At 38.1% G+C, this 23,006-nt stretch overlaps 1 protein-coding gene across 3 annotated transcripts in view; it reads right to left on the bottom strand.

The window, feature by feature from the left end:
* Tcp11l1 (t-complex 11 like 1) overlaps nucleotides 1-19,156 on the bottom strand; it is a 44,056-nt gene extending 24,900 nt beyond the window's left edge. The window contains exons 1-5 of one of the 3 annotated variants that reach the window (XM_046455645.2): nucleotides 19,022-19,156; nucleotides 15,531-15,717; nucleotides 3,963-4,095; nucleotides 1,585-1,705; nucleotides 632-852 (exon numbers count right to left, since the gene is read on the bottom strand). In XM_046455645.2, the coding sequence (XP_046311601.1) occupies nucleotides 632-852; nucleotides 1,585-1,705; nucleotides 3,963-4,095; nucleotides 15,531-15,693 (638 nt within the window). In that variant the 5' untranslated portion in view covers nucleotides 15,694-15,717; nucleotides 19,022-19,156. Of the gene's footprint in view, nucleotides 1-631; nucleotides 853-1,584; nucleotides 1,706-3,962; nucleotides 4,145-15,530; nucleotides 15,718-18,346; nucleotides 18,821-19,021 lie in introns of those variants that run through there. The other 2 variants (XM_046455654.2, XM_046455661.2) reach the window with 2 other exon arrangements.
* Nucleotides 19,157-23,006: the final 3,850 nt, after the last annotated feature.

Here is a 23,006-nt window from a genome sequence, read left to right as displayed (position 1 = left end):
TTTATTTTTATGTGGTGCTGAGGATCGAACCCAATGCCTCATGCATGCTAGGCGAGTGCTCCACCTCTGAGCCACAACCCCAGCCCACTAAAGGATTATATTAATTTAAAATTTCTTTTAATTTCTTGGCTACAGTTTAAATATATAAAAGAATGTCCACACATACTCATGTATATATAAAAAGATTAAGCAAATGTGACTGTGAAGAACTGGCAGATCTCCATGAAGGATATGCCTGTGTTGCTTATCCTATTTTTGCAATTGTCCTGCAGGTTTGGAATTTTTCAAAATAAAATACTGAGGGAATGATATATAAATAATTAAATCTATTCATTTATAATTATAAAATTTTTATATATCATAAAAATTATTTATCATTATAAATGAAAATACAATGTATCACTATATATATATAGGACACAGATATTTCACACTGAAAATAATGATTGTGGCTCTAAATGGTAAATTTATGGATGAATTTCTTCCTTCTTCCTACTTTACTACATTTTAGATAATGTTTGCTTTAAAAAAAATTTGTTTTTAATGACTGAGAACCTAGACTTCAGGAATTTAAATCTGAAAACAGGTTTTGCACTTAGGTGCACTGAGAGTGTTCAACACATTTTCATACCTGAAAAGGGGCACTATTTCTTTAATGTCCTTTAGTTTCTCAACTTCTTCATCTCGAACAGGTGCACACAGTGTTCCCATCATGCCAATAATGAATTCTGCCAGCTGAGAAATGTCTAGGGCCCCATTCTCTGCTTCCTGTTTTATCAGATCCAAATCCAAGACTTCTGTTATTTGGTTTCTCAGTCTAGTGTGACCAGGCAGCAAGAAAGACAAGAGTGTCTACAAGAGAATACAGTTAAATTTAATCAAAATTTCTTAAACATAACTTTTTATTAAACATAAAAGAATTTATGACTATCTAAGTTAAATAAAGGCTTACCAATTGCTACTGTATGTTGTACATATTTTAACCTCTTACTAAAAAAAAAAAAAATTACCCCCAAAACTGCTTACATTATTTAGAGTAGCTATTTAAACTTCTATTTCAGCTCTAAGTAGCCATCACCTGGATACAAGAAAAAACTGTTACAGTAGGAAAACACATTTATTAATCTGACTCTGTGAAGCAACCACCAATTTCAGCTTCCACAGGAATACTTCTTCTTTGATACTACAGCTAAAGGCACAGGAAAAAAAAAAGAGAGATCTCTCACCTAAAGCCTTCTCTATCTCAAAAACTAAATCACTTTTTGGCCAATATAAATTGAATGTGCCCAAACCTATTAAAAATTTATAAATAACACATTTTGTAAAATAACTTTTGTTGTCTTTAAATTATTCTGTTATTTTCAAAATGAAAATTTCCCTATGTTTACAAGAGTAATAATACCTTCAGGTTACCATGATTTGCTTAAAAATTTTTTTTAACAAGGACACTAAGCCAAAAATACTCAATTCACATTTCCACAGGTAATTTAACTTCTTGATCTGTCAATTTCTTTAAAGTCTCTGGCACAGTAATGAAAAGAGATTGAATAAATACTGCTAAGTACAATTCACTCTTCATCTCACCTCTTTGATCTCTCCTACTAGTTTGATGGCATGGTCATATGTCGGGGGGTCTTCACTCAACTGGCAACTCAAGCAATCCCAAAAAGCTTTATGTACAATCTCCTTTACTTTCTTCTCCAAGCTGGAGATGATGAGGTGAGGGGAGAATCAAAAAACAAAATACTTGAATTTCAAACAATTTTCAAAAATCACAAATCCTAGGGTAACAAATCTTAATATAAGACTCAAGAAAAAACCTCGCAGATATACTTGATGACATAATCTATTTTTACATATTTATTTATTCATTTATTTTGTAGTACAAGGGATCGGACCCAGGGCCTCTTGCAAGCTAGGCAAGCAATCTGTTCCACTGACCTATATCCCCAGCCCTTTTTATTTTATTTTGAGACAGGGTCTTGCTAAATAATACAGGCTGCCCTCAAACTTGCAATCTTCCTGTCTCACCCTCCCAAGCAGATACGATTATGCACCATAGTGTCAGCTGACATTACTTTTAGTTTGATTTTTTTTTCAGTATGTGCCTCATTAGGAAGAATACCTTCCAACTAATTTGGTAGCCAACATTAGTCCAATTAATGGCATTTAATAATAACAAGACTACTGGAGCTAGGTGTGGTGGCACACGCCTGTAATCCCAGTGGCTCAGGAGGCTGAGGCAGGAGGATCGCAAGCTCAAAGCCAGCCTCAGCAACAGTGAGGTGCTAAGCAACTCAATAAGACACTGTCTCTAAGTAAAATACATAAAAAAGCCAAGGATATAACTCAGTGGTTGAGTACCCCAGAGTGCCCTGGTACCCTCCCCCGCCCAAAAAAAAGACTATTGGAAAATTCAGAGTGAATATTTTTAATTCCCCAATATTGGTTTCCCCAGATACGTATAATTAAACAGTTAATTCAGCATATAAACAGGTGGTAAAGCTTTAGTTCCAAAAATATCCTATTTCCCATAACATATGGGACAATAGTTTAACTAAGTATCAAACTATAAGAACTTATAGTTAATGACTTGTTAAAATCAATCTTGACAGTAAAACAATTCTTTTTTTCTTCCCCCTGTGGTGCCGGGGATGGAAACCTAGGCTTCACGCACACTAAGTACACTATACCAATGACCTACATTCCCAGCCCACCTATACTTCATTGTTAATGTGAAATAGCACTATCTTTGCAAACATATAAGAAATATCCCTAACGTCATAATTAGAAGCTTCCTATAGGTGACGCGATAGCTCACCAACCTAGCAGCCATCTAATCAGATTCCTAGCATTTTACAGTTCGACAGCAATGGACTCTACCTGGGAACGAATTTAAGAAAGTGATCTAATAAGCCAATCATAGCAGTTCCACTCCTTTTGCCTGGTTTAACTTTCTCAAATTCATAGCTGGGGAAGCATGTGATCAAATCTAACTACCAAAAAACAGGGAATATCTGCCTCATGCCTCCAAAGAATAATATTCCTTCCTAACAAAAGGAGAACCTTAGCCTACCCAACCTTTCCCTCTTGCCTGGAATGCTGGTGTATATTGGGAGGCTTGGGAGCTGCAGTATCCACCCGAGACCATGAGGAACAGGCCAAGAAAATTACAGACATATCCATTGAGAGTCCATCATCAATGAACTGTTTTGAAAGAAGAGCACCTACTCTCCTATTCCCTTGATTCTAAAACAATTTTTTTTTTGCATTTTAACATCTCTGAAATATGATTTTTCTTAAACTCAATGGCATTTTTACAATTATTATGGATAGTGTTTCTTCTTATGACAATAAGGTACACCTTACAATCATAGAATTTTAGATTTAATAAAAAATTATATGTGCCAGACACTAGGGATAGAGAGAATAACCCATCATCCTTGTCATCACGGAGTTTACAATCTGGTGAAAAATGCAAGGAAACCAATAACCATAGTGCAATGGGACAGTCACCAAGAAATGAAGAAACTGGTGCAACGAAAACCCAGATGGGATGCTAAAGCCAACTGTAGGACAAAGCTGACATGAAAGGTTTTCACAGCTTTCTAGATCCTTTATTTGCATTTTTTAAAAATTTTTTAGTTGTAGATGGGCACAATACCTTTATTTTATGTATTTACTTTTATGTGATGCTGAGAATGAACCCAGTGCCTCACAAGTGCTAGGCAAGCGCTTCACCACTGAGCCACACCCCCAGGCCCCTCAATTTGCATTTTGAAGCATTAGTGGCCTTGAGATTCACTTTCAACTCTAGTAATTTCTAATATAGGAATAATTTTTAGCAATAATGTATGAAAGGAAAATGTATTTGAATACATTGGCATCAACTCTAGGAATGATTTTCAAAACTGGGAAAAGTCAGTGTTCTACTAAACGAGGTAACTCAGTAACCATCTTACCTGCCTTCCGGTAATTCAACTGGTTTAATCTGAAAGTCTCTGTTTACTGCAATTTCATGGGCTAGAGCCATGTTGGTGACTCCTTTCGCTGTCTCTAGGAGTTCTTCTACCGTCACAAATCGAGAAGGACTAGCTGTAACAAAAACCCAGTGTAAGAGATTTGCTTCTCTTCATTAGAATTTCTGTTAAAATACAGAAAAGGCAGTGGTTCTGTTACCAGGCAATAATTTCAATTATGTATCTTTTAAAATATTCCAACATTTTCAAACAGCAATAGAGTTTTAGCTATTTCACTGTCATTTTTTTCCTTTAAAGCAGAATTCTAGAAGCAGCGATCATGTACAATACTCAAAACATCTGGTGTTTACTAAGAATGGTCAACAGAAAATAATTACAGTAAATTGAGATTTCAAAAAACTTAATTTAGGGCTGGGGTTGTGCCTCAGTGGTAGAGCGTTTGCCTAGCAAGTGTGAGGCACAGGGTTCGATTCTCAGCACCACATATAAATAAATGAATAAAATAAAGGTCCATCAACATCTAAAAATTTTTTTAAAAAACTTAATTTATAGATTTTCGCTTTTCCAATAAGCTAAGGGCTTATGTTTTAACCCTTCTGCCTCCTGTCTTCCCTAAAAGGAAAAAAAAAAAGGCGATACCAGATATGTTCTCTCTTATTTGCAGTGGTTCTGGTGCTGTGGAACAAAGCCAGGGCCTTGTGCATGCTAGGCAAGTGCTCTACTACTGAGCTACACCTCAGCCCTTAACATCTCTTTCAAAAGGAGAGCAGAATGAATCAGACATTATTACCCTATGTACATATATAACTATAGGACTGGTGGCATTCTGCATCATATATAACAAGAAGACTGAGAAATTATACTTCATTGCATATGATGTATCAAAGTGCATTCGACTGTCATATATGACTCATTAAAACAAATTTTAAATTTTTTTTAAATCTTTTTTTCTAGATTTCTATCTTGATAAAGATTTATCTTCCAGAAAGTTAGTTCTCAAGTCTCCCCAGGTGTTCTGCACCAAGGAACAAGAGGTCATTCTTAACTCCTAAAAAACCTGACAGTTCTCTAACTTCTGCAGAATCAGAGGAAGTGTTCATGATTTAGCAGGTCTGGGACAGACCTGGAGAACCTGCATTTCTAACAAGTCTTGGGTTGATGCTGATGGTCCCAGAAACCACAGTTTGAGAAGTATTGGCCTAGAAGATGACATTACTTTTATGGGATGATAATAAGATCTGGCCTTAAAATCAGATAAGCAATGTTAGTGGTTGTCCAGGGTTTAACAGATATAAAGTTCTTAAGTTACTTTCCTTCTTTTATTCTTCTGCCCTTCCCCTCCTGGCCAAAAAGGAACCGAATCTGAGAGTTGGTCATACATTGTCTGCTAAAAACCTTTATTTATTCACATAAAGGGAAGTTGGGGAAAATGTTCAAAATTCCTCCTCAGCATCTTCAGAGAATGTTAATAAGAACACAAAACCATTTAAATTGCCTTCCTGAGTATTAAAAATATAATATATATCCAAAATCAAAGCCCAGATATCTTAATAATATTGTGACTTGAAAACAGATATCAATTTTCCCCAAATCTATCTATTGATTAAACACATCCTAGTCAAAATCCCAGCAGACTCTTTTGTTGAAATTGCCAAACTGATTCTAAAATTTGTCTGAAAATGCAGAAGACCTAGAAAAGTCAAAACTATTTTGAAAAGAAGAATTAAATTGGAAAACGTACAGTAATTTCAAGGTTTACTGTAAAACTACAGTCATCATCAAGACAGTGTGTTTTGGCATATAGATATACAGGTGAATTGAACAAGACGGAGAATCCAGAAATAGCCTGATATATACGCATATACACATATGTATACTTACACTAATACTCTCTCTCTCTCTCTATATATATATATATAGTCAATAAGGCAAGGATAGTTTTTTAAATTAAATATTTTTAATATTAAGTATTTTTTACATTAGATATTTCTAGAACAAACAATTAGATATCTAATGTGCAAAACAATGACCCTTAATTCTTTCCTCCATGATAGCCAGGCGTGTTGGCACATGCATGAAATCCCAATGACTGGGGAGGCTGAGGTAGGAGGATCGAGAATTCAAAGCCAGGCTCAGCAACTTAGCAAGGCCCTAAGAACCTTGGTAAGACCATGTCCAAATAAAAAATAATGAGGGCTAGGGATGTAGCTCAGTGGTAAAGCACCTCTGGGTTCAATTCCCAGTAGCAAAAAGAAATCTTTCCTCTATGATAAACAAAAAACTAAAAATGTATTGTTAAGAGCTAAGATAAGGGCTGGAGTTGTAGCTTAGTGGTAGAGGGCTTGCCTAGCATGTGTGAGCCACTGGGTTCAATCCTCAGTACCACATAAAAACAAACAAAATAAAGGTATTGTGTCCATCTACAACTAAAAAAAAAAAATTTTTAAAGAGCTAAGATAATAAGATTTCTGAAGGGAAGCACAGATGACAATCTTTGTGATCTCTGATTAGGTAGATTTCTTATGATACAAAAAGTTCAAACTATAAAAAATGGTAAACTAGACTATTAAAACTTGTACTCTGAAAAACTCTTTATATATATATGGTTGTTGATGGACCTTTATTTTATTTATTTGTATGTAGTGCTGAGAATCAAACCCGGTGCATCATGCATGCTAGGCAAGCACACTACCACTGAGCCACAACCCCAGCCCCTGAAAAACTCTTAATGAAAAAGAAAAAGAAAAAAAAAGGCATGACATAGAAAAGGAGAAAATATCTGCAAAACATATTGCTGACAAAGGACTTGTACATAGAATATCATATAAAAAAGGAACAACTTGGCTGGGAACGGTGGCACACCCCTATAATCCCAGCAACTGGGGAGGTTGAGGCAGGAGGATCGTGAGTTCAAAGCCAGCCTCAGCAACTTATCGAGGGCCTCAGCAACTCAGAGAGACCCTGTCTTTAAATAAAATATTTTTTTTTTTTTTTTAAAAAGGGCTGGGGATTTGGCTCAATGGCTAAGGGACCATGGATTCAATCCCTTATACAAAACCAAACCAAACCAAACTAAACTTAGATTCAAACATTTCTCTAAAAACATAAATGGCTGGTCAGCACATGAAAAGATGCTTACCATCATGAATATTAGGAAAATGCAAATTAAAATTATGGTGAGATACCAATACATATCTACTAGGACGGCCAAAATTAGAAAGATAAACATACCAAGTATTGACATAGAGGTAAAATATTTGGAATAATCATACCTGGGAGGGGAAATGTGAAATGAAACAGTTACTGTGGGAATCAGTCTGGTGGTTTCTTATTAAGTAAAATATATATTTACCATATGACCCAGAAATTCCACTCCTAGGTATTTACCCAAGAAAGCAAAAAACAAATGGCCATGCAGACTTCTACTCAAATGTTAATGGGCTAGCACAGAGATGCACACCTGTAATCCCAGTGGCTCTGGAGGCTGAGGCAGAAGGAACCAGAGTTCAAAGCCAGCCTCAGCAAAAGTGAGGCACTAAGCAACTCAGTGAGATCCTGACTCTAAATAAAATACAAAAAAGGGCTGGGGATGTGGCTCAGTGGTTCAGTGTCCCTGAGTTCAATCCCCCCAAAAAAATATTAATGGGAGCTTTATTAATAACAGTCAAAACCTGGAGCTAATCCAAATGTCCATCAATTGCAGAATGGATAAACAAATTTTGTGTAACCATACCATGAAATAGTACTCAGCAATAAAAAGAAACTGTTGATATATGCAAAACACAGATGAATTACAAAATAATTTTTCCTAGTGAAATAAATCAGATATAAAATATTACATTCACAATGATTCATTTATATTATATCATAAAAAAGGCAATATGATAGTGACAGAAAGCAGATCAGTGGTTGGGAAGCACAGGAGGTAAAGGGAAGAGATTTGCTGCCAGGGGCATTAGGGAATTGTGGTAGATGACGGAAATGTTCTGGCAGCTCATGATTGTGGTGGTAGTCACAAATCATATGGACTTAAAATTGGTGCATGTCATTATATACAAATTATACATTAATAAAGCTAGTTTTAAAATTCTAAGGCACTCAAATAGGGATGTGAGATATATGAATATCAAATATATAAATACGGGGCTGGGGATGTGTCTCAAGTGGTAGAGCACTCGCCTAGCATGCATGGGGCACTGGGTTCGATTCTCAGCACCACATAAAAATAAAATAAAGATATTATGTCCACCTAAAACTAAAAAATAAATATTAAAAAAAACACAAAATATATAAATACACATATAGGCATTTTATCTCAGATAACATATTTGAAATACTTAATTGAGATATACACAAAGATTACTAATACTTTGCTTCAAGCTTGTATTTTCTGTTACCAATTATCTACAAATGGAACTTCTGCTGTGGGTGTATCAGTATCAAGCTTCAGGAGTTATTAAACTCCACTGAGTTCTTGCTTCCCCCACCTCTACTTCACTGGCACTGGGGATTGAACCCAGAGTTTCTTTACCATTGAGCTACATCCCCAGTTGTGTGTATTTTGTTTTGTTGTGTTTTTGTTTTTTTGAGAAAGGGTCTTGCAAAGTTGCCGAGGCTGGCCTCAATCTCTGTCCTCCTACCTCAGCAGTTGTACACAATGGTGAGATTCATTGTTACATATTCATACATGCACACAATATCACAATGTAATTTGGCCAATAGAATTCCCTAGTATTTCCCTTGCCCCTCCCCTCCTCCCTCCCAGCGGTCCCTTTCTTTTAATTTTTTAATTTTGAGACAGAGTCTTGCTAAAATGCCCAGGCAGGCCTTGAACTTACAATCCTCATGCCTCAGCCTCCTGAGTAGCTAGGGTTATATGCATGCACTATTGCACCCAGAAAACTCCATCAAGTTCTTGTCTCTAAAAGAGAAATTCAGACATTTTCATCGGGGCTTCAAAGTTCTTTTTTACCTTAACTGTGCAAAAATAAAGTCTGATATAAAATTTATGAAAACTTGCTATTTCTCAACAAGTTCAGGCATCTGGGTAATAAGGAACACTGTTGGTTGATTACCTAGTCATAAAGCAGTGGAGGAGGCTAGGGCTGTAGCTCAGTGGTAGAGTGTTTGCCTAGTGTGTTTGAGGCACTGGGTTCCATTTTCAGCACATATAAATAAATAAATACATAAAGATATATCAACAACTAAACACACACACACACACACATAAAACAAAACAAAAAAACGTGGACACAGAATCAGGAGGAAATTTGGCTTTCTCCAGACTGTGTTGAGTATGACCTTAACAAAGTCACTTAAATTTTCTAGGGCCATGGTTTCTCCATATGCAAAAAGAAGATAGTCAGACTAAGGGGTATTCTTTTTTTTTTTTTTTTTAATGTTTTGTTCTAGTTGTAGTTGGACACAGTACCTTTATTTTTATTTTTATGTGGCTCTGAGGATGGAACCTAGTGCCCCGCCTATGCTAGGTGAGCCAACCCCAGCCCCCTAAGGGGTATTCTATGAGAATAAGAATCCTCCAAATTCTAGGCAAGTGTATTCTCAGTATTTAGGGCACACTAGGGACAAAACAGATGGCACCAAGAACCAAACATCAGACAACCAGAAAGAAAGTTCTCCAGAGCTGTCCAACTTAAAGACTACTTAAAAATCAGAATTATTAATGGAAGGTATCTGATCAAAAAAGAGAAAAGCTACAATTCTAAGAGAATCAGGATATGCTACAGAACTATATCTAGAGGAATAATTTACTGCATACAAATGAAAAAATTCTGGGAATTTTGTTTTATTTTTTGAGAGTTCTCAAATTTACCAATTTCATTAAGAAAAATTTACAAAGATGCAATGTGGTGGAGACCATGGTGCTCACCTCAACTTGTGAAAAGAATATGAGTTATAATAAGAGCCATGTAAAACAGTCAGGTTACATGTATCTTACCTTGGTGTTTTATTATCTAGTATAAAGCTAAATAATAAATTAATAAAGATCCATCAACAACTAAAAAGAGACAGTATGTGTGTGTATATGTAAATATATAATTAGTATATACATAATATATGTATATATATATATAAAATTTATATATATAACATATATATATATATAACTAGTGTTTTAGATGGACATAATGCTAAATTCTATTATATCTTTTGAACACTGATGTCTTGTTAGAGACATAGAAAAACATATTTTAAGTTAAACATACCCTCTTGGAAGCTAGCAGACTAATTTAGAATGGTTGTACTCTTTACCTTTCTTTTCTAAGGTGTCCTGGAATCTGAGAAGTCTACACACTCTAAAGAAAGGTTTCTAAACACATAAGTAGATGGACACGTGTGGAGGGTAGATGTTGAATCTTACCCAAACAGTATGAAAAAGCAAGGGCAAACGTTATCCACAGCACTTGTTACACTGGATAGAAATGGTTGATTTGTCTTCCTCACAAGACTGAAGGTTCCACCAAGCCAGAGACAACATGTTTACTGCCTTGTTCACTGCTGGATCCCTGATACATAGTATGCACTCAATAAATACATGTGTGTTTGTTTTTATATAAAGACATCATAATTCTCATAAATTTAAAAAAGGTAAAAACTCATATGAATAGTTAAGAATAAATTCCACTGTTATATACATAATGCACCAATAAAAAAAAAGTAGGAAAAAAAAATGACGATCCTTTATTTTTCTTTATATTTGTTATTTAGTTTTTTAGGTGGACACAATATCTGTATTTTATTTTTATGTGATGCTGAGGATTGAACCCAGTGCCTTATGCATGCTAAGTAAGCACTCTACCACTGAGCCACAATCCCAGCCCGACCAATCCATTTTTATGGAGTATAAAAAAAAGGGAAAAACTCAGTGTTATAAATTTATTCATCCAATGATGATTGGGCTCTGCTAATTTAAGCTATTAATTATACTTTACTCTAATTAGTAAATTAAGTTTAGCTGTTAAATCATAATTAGTAAACTGGGATTTACTAATTAGTAAGTTAAATTTAATAGTTAAAATCATAATTAGTAAACTGGGATTTACTAATTAAACTCTGATTTAATTTAGCAAATCAGACTAACTGATTTAATAAGCAAAATTATGTCATCCCTCAAGAGTCTTTGGGAGATTGATTTCAGAACCTCCTCAGATTCTAAAATCTGCATACTTAAATATCTTGTATTCTTCCATATACTTTAAATCATCTCTAGATGATGTAATGCTACACAAATAGCTGTTGTATTGTTTAGGGAATAAGAAATAAAAGCCTGTCTGTGTTCAATAAGACTACAACTTTTTTTTCTTTTTTAGAATTTTCAATTCATACTTGGTTATGAAATACATAGATATGGAACCCATGAGTACAGCAAGCACTACTAAATGGGAACACTATTAACTGGAATAACAATTGATGTTTGTAATCTGAATAAATATAGCATCATTTACTGGCCACTAGGTAATTAAATTCTAGAGCAGAAGGTAGAGGAGAGAAGTAAATTATATAGAAGTGGAGGGTCTTAGAGGAAACATTGTTAGGGCTGGGGCTGAGGCTCAGTGGTAGAGTGCTCCCATAACATGCATGAAGCACTGGGTTTGATTCTCAGCACCACATAAAAATAAAGATATTGTGTCCAACTACAATTAAAATATATATATATATATATATATATATATTTTTTTTTTTTTTTTTTAAATTGTGAGACTTGACTGCTCCTTACTCTAAGGCTCTTTTAATTGTAACTTCTTTGAATTATTTGTACCACTGTGCCTTTTTTAAAATACATAATACCAGGTATTAAACCCAGGGGCACTTTACCAATGAGTTATATCCTCAGTCCTTTTAATTAATTTATTTTTATTTTGAGAGAGAGTCTCACTAAGTTGCTGAGGATCTTGCTAAATTGCTAAAGCTGACTTTGAACCTGCAATCCTCCTGCCTCAGTCTCCCAAACTGCTGGGATTACAGGCATGTACCACCACACTTGGCTTACTCTAAGGCTCTTTATGTGTAAAGAACAGATCTATCTTTTGAACTCAAATCATCATCTCAGATTAGTGCTGATCTATCTTACAAGCCAGCCATTTTTCCTTTTTCAAGTATTCTCTACCAGTTACCATAGCAATTCTACACTTAAAATATTTCTATATTATAATTTGTGAAAATAGATACTTTCTTTTTGTGAATTATTTTAATTTGCAAAATTCCAAATGTGATTTTTAGTGATACTATAAATCCAGCAGTTTGGGGAAAATATTTGAATTATTCAATATTATACTTTATGTGGATAATGATGCCTCCTCATCTGGTCCACAAATCATGGCTCTCAGTCTTGCCTTTTGGGTTCATTCCTCTATATCTATCTATTACTACAAGGAGGAAAATCAAGAAGCCAAAAGGAACATCTGAGAACACTGCCTTAGAACCTCATTTTAGTATGTACCTTTGTATTAGTCCGTTTCCCACTGCTATATGTAAGGTAGATACTATATAAAGAAAAGAGGTTTATTTAGCTCATAGTGTCTGTGTCCAAGAGCATGGCATCTGTTCTGCTCTGGTAAGGACCTCATGATGGATGACATCACAATGGCAGGAGTGTGTACAGAAGGGACTACATGATGAGACAGGAAGTCAGCACAGGATTCAGGGGCGAGGCTTGCTCTCTTATAACAATCCTCCTTCTCAGGAACTAACCAGGATTCCATAAGAACTACACTAATCTTTTTTAAGGGCAGCATCCCCAATGACCTAACCACCTTCCACTAGTCCCCATGACTTACAAAGGTTCCTCTACCTCAAGATCCTTACATGGGGACAAAGCCATCAGAATATGAACCCTGTAGGACAAACCATATGCAACCACAGCAGACTTTTATAAGAACTTTTTTTTTTCTTTTTTTGGTACTGGGGACTGAACCCAGGGGAACTTTACCACTGAGCTACATCCCTAGTCTTTTTGTTTTTTTATTTTGAGACAGAGTCTCACTAAGTTGCTTAGGTTCCCGCTAAGGTGCTAGGGCTGACCTCGAACTTGTGACCCTTCTGCCTCAGCCTTCCAAATAGCTAGGATTACAGGCATATGCCACCACACCCAGCTCTATGAAAATTTAATGAAAGTTTCCATGACCTTCTTCCTAGAATTGCATATGTGCATAAATATTAATGTACATTGCTGGTTGTTCCTGGATCCTCTAAAACTTGAACACAGGTCCTAGGATAAGTACTCTTGCCTTAGGAACATAACTACACACAATTTCAAATAACATGGCCTATTTTGGGATTGACATTGATTTAGAATGAGGCCATGAGACTGACAGAATACAAAAGGCAAGGCCATCAATCAAAGAATGACTGAAGATACAAACCGAAAGTTCTCCTTTATTAGAAACTATAGGTAATAAAACCATCATTTTTTATTAGTCAGTTTTCCCTTACTGTAATAAATACCTAGATAAATTAAATTAAGAAAAAAGGTTTATTTTGGCTCTCAGTTTTAGAAGTTCCAGTTCATGATCATGATCATGCCTTTGAGTCTTTGATGAGGCAGTACACCATGGAGGGGAACATGTGGAACAAAGGTGTTCACTTTATGGTCAGGAAGTAATCAGGAAACAAGAGCAAGGAAGAAGAGGCTTCCCAATACCCAGTTCATCCACACAATGACGTTTCTTCCATTAGGCCAAACCTTCCACCATCTCCCAATAGTGCCAGATTGGGGACCAAGCCTTTAACACATGGAGGACATTTCAGATCCAAATATAGTACCTCCACATTACAACAATCAATCCTGGCATCATGAAATGCAATAGATGATATAATATTTACAGCAGTAGTAAGAACCACCACTAATGGTCACTGGGCATTCATTATGTGCCAATCACTGTTTTAACTACTTTATATGAATTCATTTAATCTTTACAACCACCCTAAGAGATAGGTGCATTTCCCTCACTTAAAAAATAGGAAAACAAAATTTTTCTAATTATACATGTTGAGACAAGGCCTATCACATGTACCATAAATTATGCTATTGGTAACATGTTTCCCTATATACAATTTGGCCTAGTAGTTTATCAAAATCTGTGTGACAATCAGTCCCAGAGACTCATAAGGCTGAGGTAGGCCAGGCACAGTGGTACACATTTGCATTTCCAGAGGCCTGGAGGCGGAGGCAGGAGGATCACAAATTTGAGGCCAGCCTCAGCAGCTTAGTGAGACCCTGTCCAACCCCCTCACCAAAAAAAAAGGGCTGGGGATGTTGCTTAATGGTTAAGTGCCCTAGGTTCAATCCCTGGTACAAAAAAAAAAAAAAAAAAAAAAAAAAAAAAAATATATATATATATATATATATATATATATATATATATATATAAAAGAAGGTTGAGACAGAAAGATTACAAATTTAAAGACTGCCTTGGCAACTAAGTAAAACACTGTCTCTCCGGCTGGGGTTGTGGCTCAATGGTAGAGTGCTTGTCTAGCCTGTGTGAGGCACTGGGTTCAATCCTCGGCACCACATAACACATAAAAATAAATAAATGTTATTTAAAAAAAAAATACATGTCTCTCAAAAAATTAAAAGGGTTGGGGATGTAGCTCAGTGGTTAAAGCACCCCTGGGTTCAATAAATAAATAAATAAAGTCTGGGGATATAGTTTGGTAGCAGAACGTTCCTGGGTTCAATACCTAATATTAAAAATAAATTAAGTAATTAAAATAATTTTAAAACATGGTCCATAATGTTTGCTATAAGAATATAATATTGACTAATAAATTCCTGGGAAGGGCTTTGATCATTTTAGAAGAAACTCATCTTGAAACCTCAAAATGTTTGCACTTCTTCCAAATATGCAGAATTACTGATCATTTATAATTTAAAGAGATAACATCAACACTGACATTCTTAGATTATGACCACTCCCTCTTAAAACTTTCATTTTTGGACTCACTTCTAAAGCTTATATATTCTTAATAAAAGACATGAGTTGGGGCAGCTGTTGGCAATTTACACAGCCATTGCCACCCTTCATGTATGAAGCTTGCTCCCTGCCAGGGACCTGAAATGACTTCACACTGACTCAGCAGACTGAGTCCCCTTAACCTCATGGGAACTAAACCCCCAGGCAGTGAATTTAGGGTGTGGTGAACTCACATTTTTTAAAAAACCTGTACAAGTACAGTCCTGATTGGAATCAGCCTCAGACTTTTCAAACACTTTTTTAATGAAAGTTGTAATTTACACTCCACCCTTCTGTTTCTCAGAGACTTCAGAGAAATCAAAATGCCCTGGGGCTAGACAAAGACAGAAATATTTGGGAAATTATTCTAAAATTTTTAATTTCTCATGCAACTGAAAACCCATAAGCAACTAGACTGCCAGCTGGGAAAATACGGCTACTCTTAAGTGGGAGTTAATGTTATCATATTACTAGAACTTTTGCTCAGGACCACATACACAAGAAAGCCTAATAAAAATACCATTTGAAAACAATGATAGTATTGCTTCTTCTAGTCAAAGTCAAATTTGCTTACAGTGAGGTCTTTGTACTCTTTGGGGATTAGAAGCATCCGACTTTATTTTTTTCTGTAAAGCTTCATCAGAACATTCCACAGCACCTCCCAGGCTTTTCTCAGATTCGTTTGATTTTGATTTTCCTGCTTCATTTATATGAGACTTGTCAAGGTTTTCAGACATTCTCAATTAAGTTTATTCACTTTCCTAGGAAAGAAAAAAAAAGAGTCAAAATTATTCTAGCTCTGTTACTACCAGTGTGACTCTGGGCACACTTAATTTTTTTGGTTTGTTTTCTGGTCTGTAAAATAAACAGACCTGCTAAGATCTTATCCAACTACAATATTCTACTTCAATAATTAAACAGATTCAATTACTCTGTGAGGTCGATAAAATTTATCAAATTTATGGACCTCACAGAGTAATAGGTTGAAATGTTCTTGTCCCACTTCTAACATCACAAAAATGCAGTACCTTAAACTAATAGAAGACAACATTAGAAATCGCCTGCTTCTGTTTTAATCAAAGGGAATAATTCAGTCTTAAATTCTTTACTTCATCCTGTAAGCTGAAAGAAAAACTACTTGGAAACAATGTTTATAATCAGGTTTGAGAGTGAATATGCTGGAATGAGGAGTTGGTTCCCTAATCCCATCATGTGGATAAAAATACCTGGGGACTTCAAAGGTACAATTGACTCTTATGAAGTGTTTAAGGGAAAGGTATGGAGCAAATATTTTTATTCATGCATTGCCAGTCAGAAGAAAAAGATCATGAGTAAAGAAGGAAGTTGCAAACAATCATGAAAGTATGTGGTTGGGTGGGTTTTCATTTTATTAGTTGCTGATTAGAATAAGAATATCACTTGACACGTTGGTTTGAGCCAGTTAATAAAGGCCTCCTCTAATTGCATCTAAGTCCCCAGCCCCTTTCCTCTATTCCTAGGGTGTTTCTAATTAAGGGAGAAGACAAAATGTTTTCTGCATTTACAATTCTGAAAATAATTAACATTTGTACATTAGCACTTGAAGATCACAAAACATTGTCAGAAACACTAATTAGACTGTATTATACACCTGGAAGGTAATCAACATCAAAAGAAATGTGAACTGCTTTAGGAAGGTTTGGCAGACTCTCTTCTGCACATTAGAGAGAACAATCGCTTGATATAATTATCTGAAACTTCACAGACCTCCATTAAACAGAATGACGTTACTGGAATTGAAAATTTCAGGACCATAATATTAATATGCATGTTTTAAAAAATGTATTTTCCCGTTTGCAATCCAACTTTACTTTCCAATATCCATTTCCTCACTGTGCTAAATCCTATTAGGGTATGGAAATGCTCCAAGATCCAAAGGATGATATTACCACCATATTGTATGAGACAGGACAAAACATTTCTAATTTTATCCTCTTCACATGATGAGAAGGAGCCCAGAAAAGATGAAGTAATTCATCCTGTGCAGTGAAAAGCGAAAACAAGATTCCTAGGCCTTTGATGCTCGGTAAACTAACCCCACCCACCTTTTAAGATGCATCAGGTCCTAGCTCTTCCCAGGACAGTGTTTGCACAGTTCCCAGAAATTCCCACAGGGCTGGTTGCTAGACATCAGACAGCCATCGCTACCTTAAATTCGATTCAAAATATGCTTATTTAAATAGGAATAAAGGGATGAAAACTCACAGATTAGAGAAGCAGACAGAACTGCTTACAGAGGATGATCATGAAACTCAAGCCTTAGTGGCATCATGAAAATTGCTGTTATGAAAACAAAGGGAGAAACTAGTTCCTTCTCAGAAGAGAGGACATTTGAACTAATGTTTGAAAGTAGAATTTCACGGGGCTGGGGCTGTAGCTCAGAAGGAGGCACTGGGTTGGATCCTCAGCACCACAAAAAATAAATAAAATGAAGGCATTCTGTCCATCTATAACTACAAAAAATTTTTTTTAAAGTAGAATTTCTTTCGGTTATAAAATGTCTGGAGACAGAAGAGGTAAAAGAGGGGCATTTGACTCGGAGAGCAGAAGCCAACGCACATGAAAACAAGAAAAGTAGCAGGGGCCAGCGGCTCGGGAGGCTGAGGCAGGAGGATCGCGAGTTCAAAGCCAGCCTCAGCAAAAAGTGAGGCACTAAGTGTTAGAGTCTGTAAACAAGTCAAAAATAACACCTGGCATTTTGCCAGGGGAATGTTAGAGTTCGTAAACAAGTCTGGATGGTGCCTGGCAAAATGCCAGAGGGTGTGGTTTGAGAAGTAACAAAAGCGAGCCATTAAGTGTGGAGATTCCTTATTGGTTGACTGATGTATCTAGTTTATGCTAATTAGATAAGCTGTGTGGAATGTATAAGTACTGCTCCTGTCCTGCAATAAACGGCTCCTACTCCTGCTGTATCAACGTTCACAAGTTGTTCGTCACCCCCCGGTTATTTTGCTGCAGCCAGACAGACTGTGGCACTAAGCAACTCAGTGAGACCCTGTCTCTAAATACAATACAAAATAGGCCTGGGGATATGGCTCAGTAGTTGACTTCCCCTGAGTTCAATCCCTATACCAAAAAAAAAAAAAGAAAAGAAAAAGAAAAAAAAAATGTGGCAGGTGGTGAAGACGAAAGATGGGTTGGGGCCATATGGTAAAAGTGATTGTTTTTATTAACAAACGAAAAATCTCTTCACCTAGATTTTGAACTTAGAGGCAAAACCCCCGATTCCACATTTGTTGCATACTTATATCCCCCAAACTGATAACCCCTAGGTGTGGATAGAAACGAATCCCTGTGTCATCGCTGTGAGTCCGTCTATCTGGGCGGGCTGGGTGAGGGTCTCAGACGTACCTGGGGTCCGATCCTGGCTCTTTACTAGCGGTGTGGCTCGGGTTTCCTCCCTGGAAAGCGGAGCTACATACCTCCTAGGATTGGGGGGACGATTAGACGGGGACTGTGCCCAGCAGATGGGCACACGAGCTTTTCACAAACGCTAACCACAATTAAAGGGCTACAGGGTGCCGCCAGGAGCCACTCCGGCGCTCTGAGTGCGCTCATTCATTCAACGATCCTCAGCCTCGACTGTGCCTAAAAAGGAAACCGGGGGTGGAAGGATCCACGCAGCGGCCGAAAAGAACAGCATCTGTCGGAGCTGCACGCGGGCCTCGGCCGGACTCCAGAGCCCCTCGCCCCGGCAGAAACGGTAAAAGAGGGGCTGTCCACGGGCGCCGGGGGTCGCTCCCTCCGGCGCTCAGCGCCACTCTCTCCCCGCGTCCGGATTCCGTTGTAAACAGCTGTTTGGGTCGGCGAGGGAGTGGCGGGCCTGGAGCCAGCGACCGGAGCGGAGCGGGACTCGCCGGCGGGCGGCCTCGAGGGTGGGCCTCAACCGGCCCGCGGCCCTTGCCTCCTCCTCGCCTCAACCCATCACCGGGCCCCGACCCGACGAGAGAAGGCGAAGAAATGCTGTGCTTTCGACCTCGCGCCTCCTGTGAGGGCCCCGCCAGCCTCCGCGCCCGCGCCCCTCACCTGCAGCGGAGTCGGCGTTCTCCCTCCTGCCGCTCCCGCCGCGAATCAGGCGAGGCGGGCGCCGCGGAGGAGGCGGGAGCGATGCGCGGCGGGCAGGGGCGGTTCAGCCTCTACCTCTTCGAGGCCGCATCCCTCTCCGCGCCGCAAGCGGTCCTTCCTGTCCGGCTCCGGTGGGCAGCGGCCAGAGCAGCCACACCTCAGCGTGTGGAAGGGGGAGGTTGCTTTTATCCGAGAGACGCTTGCTCGACGCAGGGCGGCGCCATGTTTTTGTACGGAGAGTCGAGTGATTTTAGGTCTCCTGCTGGCCGAAGAGGCTCGGCGCCGGCAGGCGCCATATTTCCGCACGGGAAGGCGGGCCGGTTGCCCGCCAAGGGGTTCCAGTGGGCGGTGCTCATGTCCGGGAGGCTCCCGCTCCACGCAGGGAGGCGCCATGTTTCCATACGGAAAGGCGGAGGCGCGGCCGGGTGCCAGGCGAGGGGGCGCCTGGAGAGGAGATTGAGGAGGTGGCATGAAGTCAGTTAATGGATGGAAAAAAATCCTTAGAGCCAATAGCATTTAAAACCTCCGCCAGGATTTTGAAACTTAAATATTACATCTTTGTAACTAAATTAAGTTTATTCCCCTTCCCTCATTTTGGCTACTTAAAAAACCACGCCCACTACCTAACAGCAGTCTCCGAGGCTCCGACCCGGTTGGATTTTTGAGTCGGTACTTCAGGGGCTGCTGCACGTTGTCCGTAGGAAAAAACAAGACTTCTGGAGAGACGGAAGGCAGCGGGCAAACCGCCTCCTGAGGGCTCAGCTCCGGGCAGATCGTTCAGAAGCACCGGGAGCGCTGAGGGCGTTTCAGGTCTTGTCCAGAAAAGGTGGTTTCCCTGATGTATCGTGTTGACTCGAGCCCGTTTCAGAGCTTCGTCTCCCTCGGTTCCAAGTAGTGGGCCTGTGACTACCGTGGAGCTGCCTTGCTAAGAGTCGCTGCTCCAAGATAGCTCTGCCTGCAGCAGTAAAATATTAACCTGCAGGAACACAAATAGTTATGGTGCTTAATCTTAAAATATAAAAGGCATGTGACAGTTATTTGGTAACAGGGATTGAACCCAGGGGCACTTTACCACTACATCCCCAGACTTTTTTTTTTTTTTTAAGGCAAAATCTTACTAAATTGTCATGAGTTGGGCTGGGGTTGTGGCTTAGCGGTAGAGCACTTGCCTAGCATGTGCGAGGTCCTGGGTTCCATCCTCAGCATCACATAAAAGTAAATAAAATAAATGTGTTGTGTCCAACTACAACTAAAAAATAATAAGTTGTCAAGAGCCTCCATAAATTATTGAGGCTGGCCTTGAATTTGCCATCTTCATGCCTCAACCTCCGGAATCAGAGATTACCGGCATGCACCAACATGCCACTGTAGCATGTGACTGCTTTTTAAAAAAAAAAAAAAAAAAAAGCTTTAAAATTGGACATAAATGATAAATGCCTTAAAATAAATCTTCTGTATTCAAATGTGTTGTAACTAGAACAAAATTAAGTATTGATGGCTAAGTGCAGTACAATGGCCTCAAACCACTTACCAATCAGCACATTATTTTCCCCTTAAAAAAATAACAGAACAGTTCTCAGATGAAGGTTCACTTTAGGAGAGGAAAAAAAATCAAATCTTAAAATATTCTGGAAGTGTTAAGAGTCACGAAGAAAACATTGTTGTTCTTCAACCCTGACTATATTTTAGCCTATGGGGGCAAAGAGGCTTCCAAAACTATCACCTGAAAACTCCCAGGGAGTGATGCCAGGCAAGAAGTATTCAAGTTTCCTGGATAACTCTTGTGTGTGGCCAAGCTACAATCACCTCCACCCATCAAGTGTCCCCTACCTCCCTTGAAGGATTAGTATAAGCAAGTTTCACTTGGAGCAACATTGACTATATGGCAACCACTCCGATTTCATTTTGAATGATTTACCTATAATCTTTTGATGTATTCTGAACCATTTCCTTTAAGTACATTGATACATGTTCCAGTTGGCTCTCTGGCTGCAAGGACTGGAAAGAACTACTGAAAGGCAAAAGGAGTTCACTGCGAGGCTATCTAGGAATTGGGAGGAGAAAGGTGGCAGCCGCTGTAGAGGTGAGTTGCTACTCTGTCACCATCCTGGAACACACAAAATTTCTCATCACATCTCTGCTTCTGTCTCCCCCACAATTTAGGTTTACCTGTATGGAACAACTGACCAAGCTGATGTTTGCAGTCTCATTAGCTTGTAGGGAGGCTGCCCTTGGATGAGACGCTCAGCACTGGTCTGCTCTGCTAAGGTGATGGCCAGGCTCACAGTCACCTAGGCATCTCGTGGGCACGTGGGCATGGGTTTCTAGGAAGGCATCATGAATAAATGAGGGCGTACAGCTGACAATAACTGATGGTCCCAGTAACCCAGGAGGGTTGCCCAAGGCATGCAGGGTAGCATTAGACTGTGCCTTAAAACTTTAATAATGCTTGTAAACATCCAGTTTTTTTAGAATTTTATTCTATCCTAATGAAGTTTTGAGGGAAACATTTCAATCATGTTTTCCATGAAATTATTCTGTCAAAATGTTGCTTCTTTTAGAAGCATGAATATCATTAACCAGTTAGTTCTGCCTTCCCCTGAAGGTGTTAGTTTGGTTGCCAAATAATCATGCTAATTATGTGCAAAATAAAGATTGAAAGTCAGATAGTACAGCTGTTCTGCCAACAATGTTGGTCTCACCAGTTTCAGCTTGTTATGAAAACTTGCTCACATTTAAGTCATGAACTCTTTTTCTCTTTCACCTAATTGTAAAGAAAGCTGCTACCCCACCTTCTTCCTATACAAAAAAACCTGACTTTCCCTGCTTTATTAAAATTGGTATCATAGATTATACATTGTGGATATTAATATTAGTCCTCAGCCTTCCTTTTGGAGACTAGCCAGCATCAGTTACACCAGAAAATGAAAGATCATTACTTTACTAGCAGAATACTATGCATTGTTTGTTTTCCTCTCATTAAAAGTCTGAGTTAAAATATAAAATCCCAGCTCATAATAAGCTAAAAGGTTAAAATAAGGATGAACAATTTCAATTTGTATTGCAATTTTTTTCAAATTGTGCTGTATTGCTTCTTTATCAAATACATTGTGACAGTTGCTCCAGAATAACCATGAACTTGTTTAAAAAGTTGTTAAAAACTTTAGCTCTAGTGACCAATTAATAAGAAACATGGGACACAAAGGAACATGATAAAGGACAGGCTAGGCAAAATCCAGACTGTGAGAAACTCAAGGACAAATGACCAGGTTTATTTGACAGCAGAGATAGACAAGGAAAAGAAGGATGGAGGGAGAACCAACAAAGAGCAACTTAAGAAGCACATTATGGATGTTGTTTCACTCTTTGAACAAACTGTCAAAATCATTTGTGATCATCAGAAAATTTGAGCATTAAATGCATTTTTGATAATAAAAATTATACAGTTGTATGAGTGAAGATGACATTGTGGTTATTTTTAAATGTTCTTATCTTTTGGTCATAGTCACTGAAATTTTTTTTTACAGGAAGTGAGATGATATCTGAAATTTGTTGGGGGGAATGCGTGAGGAAATAGATTAAACAAAATTGGACAGAAGTAGACAATTGTAGATATTGGTTGATGGGTACATGGGCAAGTTCATTATTCCACTCTCCCCACATTTCTGTTTGAAATCTCCCACAAGAAGTTTAAAAAGATGAAGTTTTCAGGCTGAGATTGTGGCTCAGTGGTAGAGCACTTACGTAGCATGTGTGAGGCACTGGGTTAGAGTCTCAGCACCACATATGAATAAAATAAAGGTCCATCAATGTCTAAAAGAATATTTTAAAAATAGATGACGTTTTCAGAAATATTAGGGTGGTCTGATTTTTTTTTGCTTGTCTACAATTTATTGGTAATAAGCAAATACATTTTATCAGACTGTTTCTTCTATGTATCTTGTAA

This window comes from Marmota monax, unplaced genomic scaffold (genome assembly GCF_021218885.2).
Source record: "Marmota monax isolate L192 unplaced genomic scaffold, Marmota_monax_Labrador192_F-V1.1 WCK01_AAM20220418_F8-fsc00047, whole genome shotgun sequence".
NCBI classification, from domain to species: Eukaryota; Metazoa; Chordata; class Mammalia; order Rodentia; family Sciuridae; genus Marmota; species Marmota monax.
Note: the sequence above shows the minus strand (reverse complement) of the source record. Positions and strands in the feature narration are given on the sequence as shown.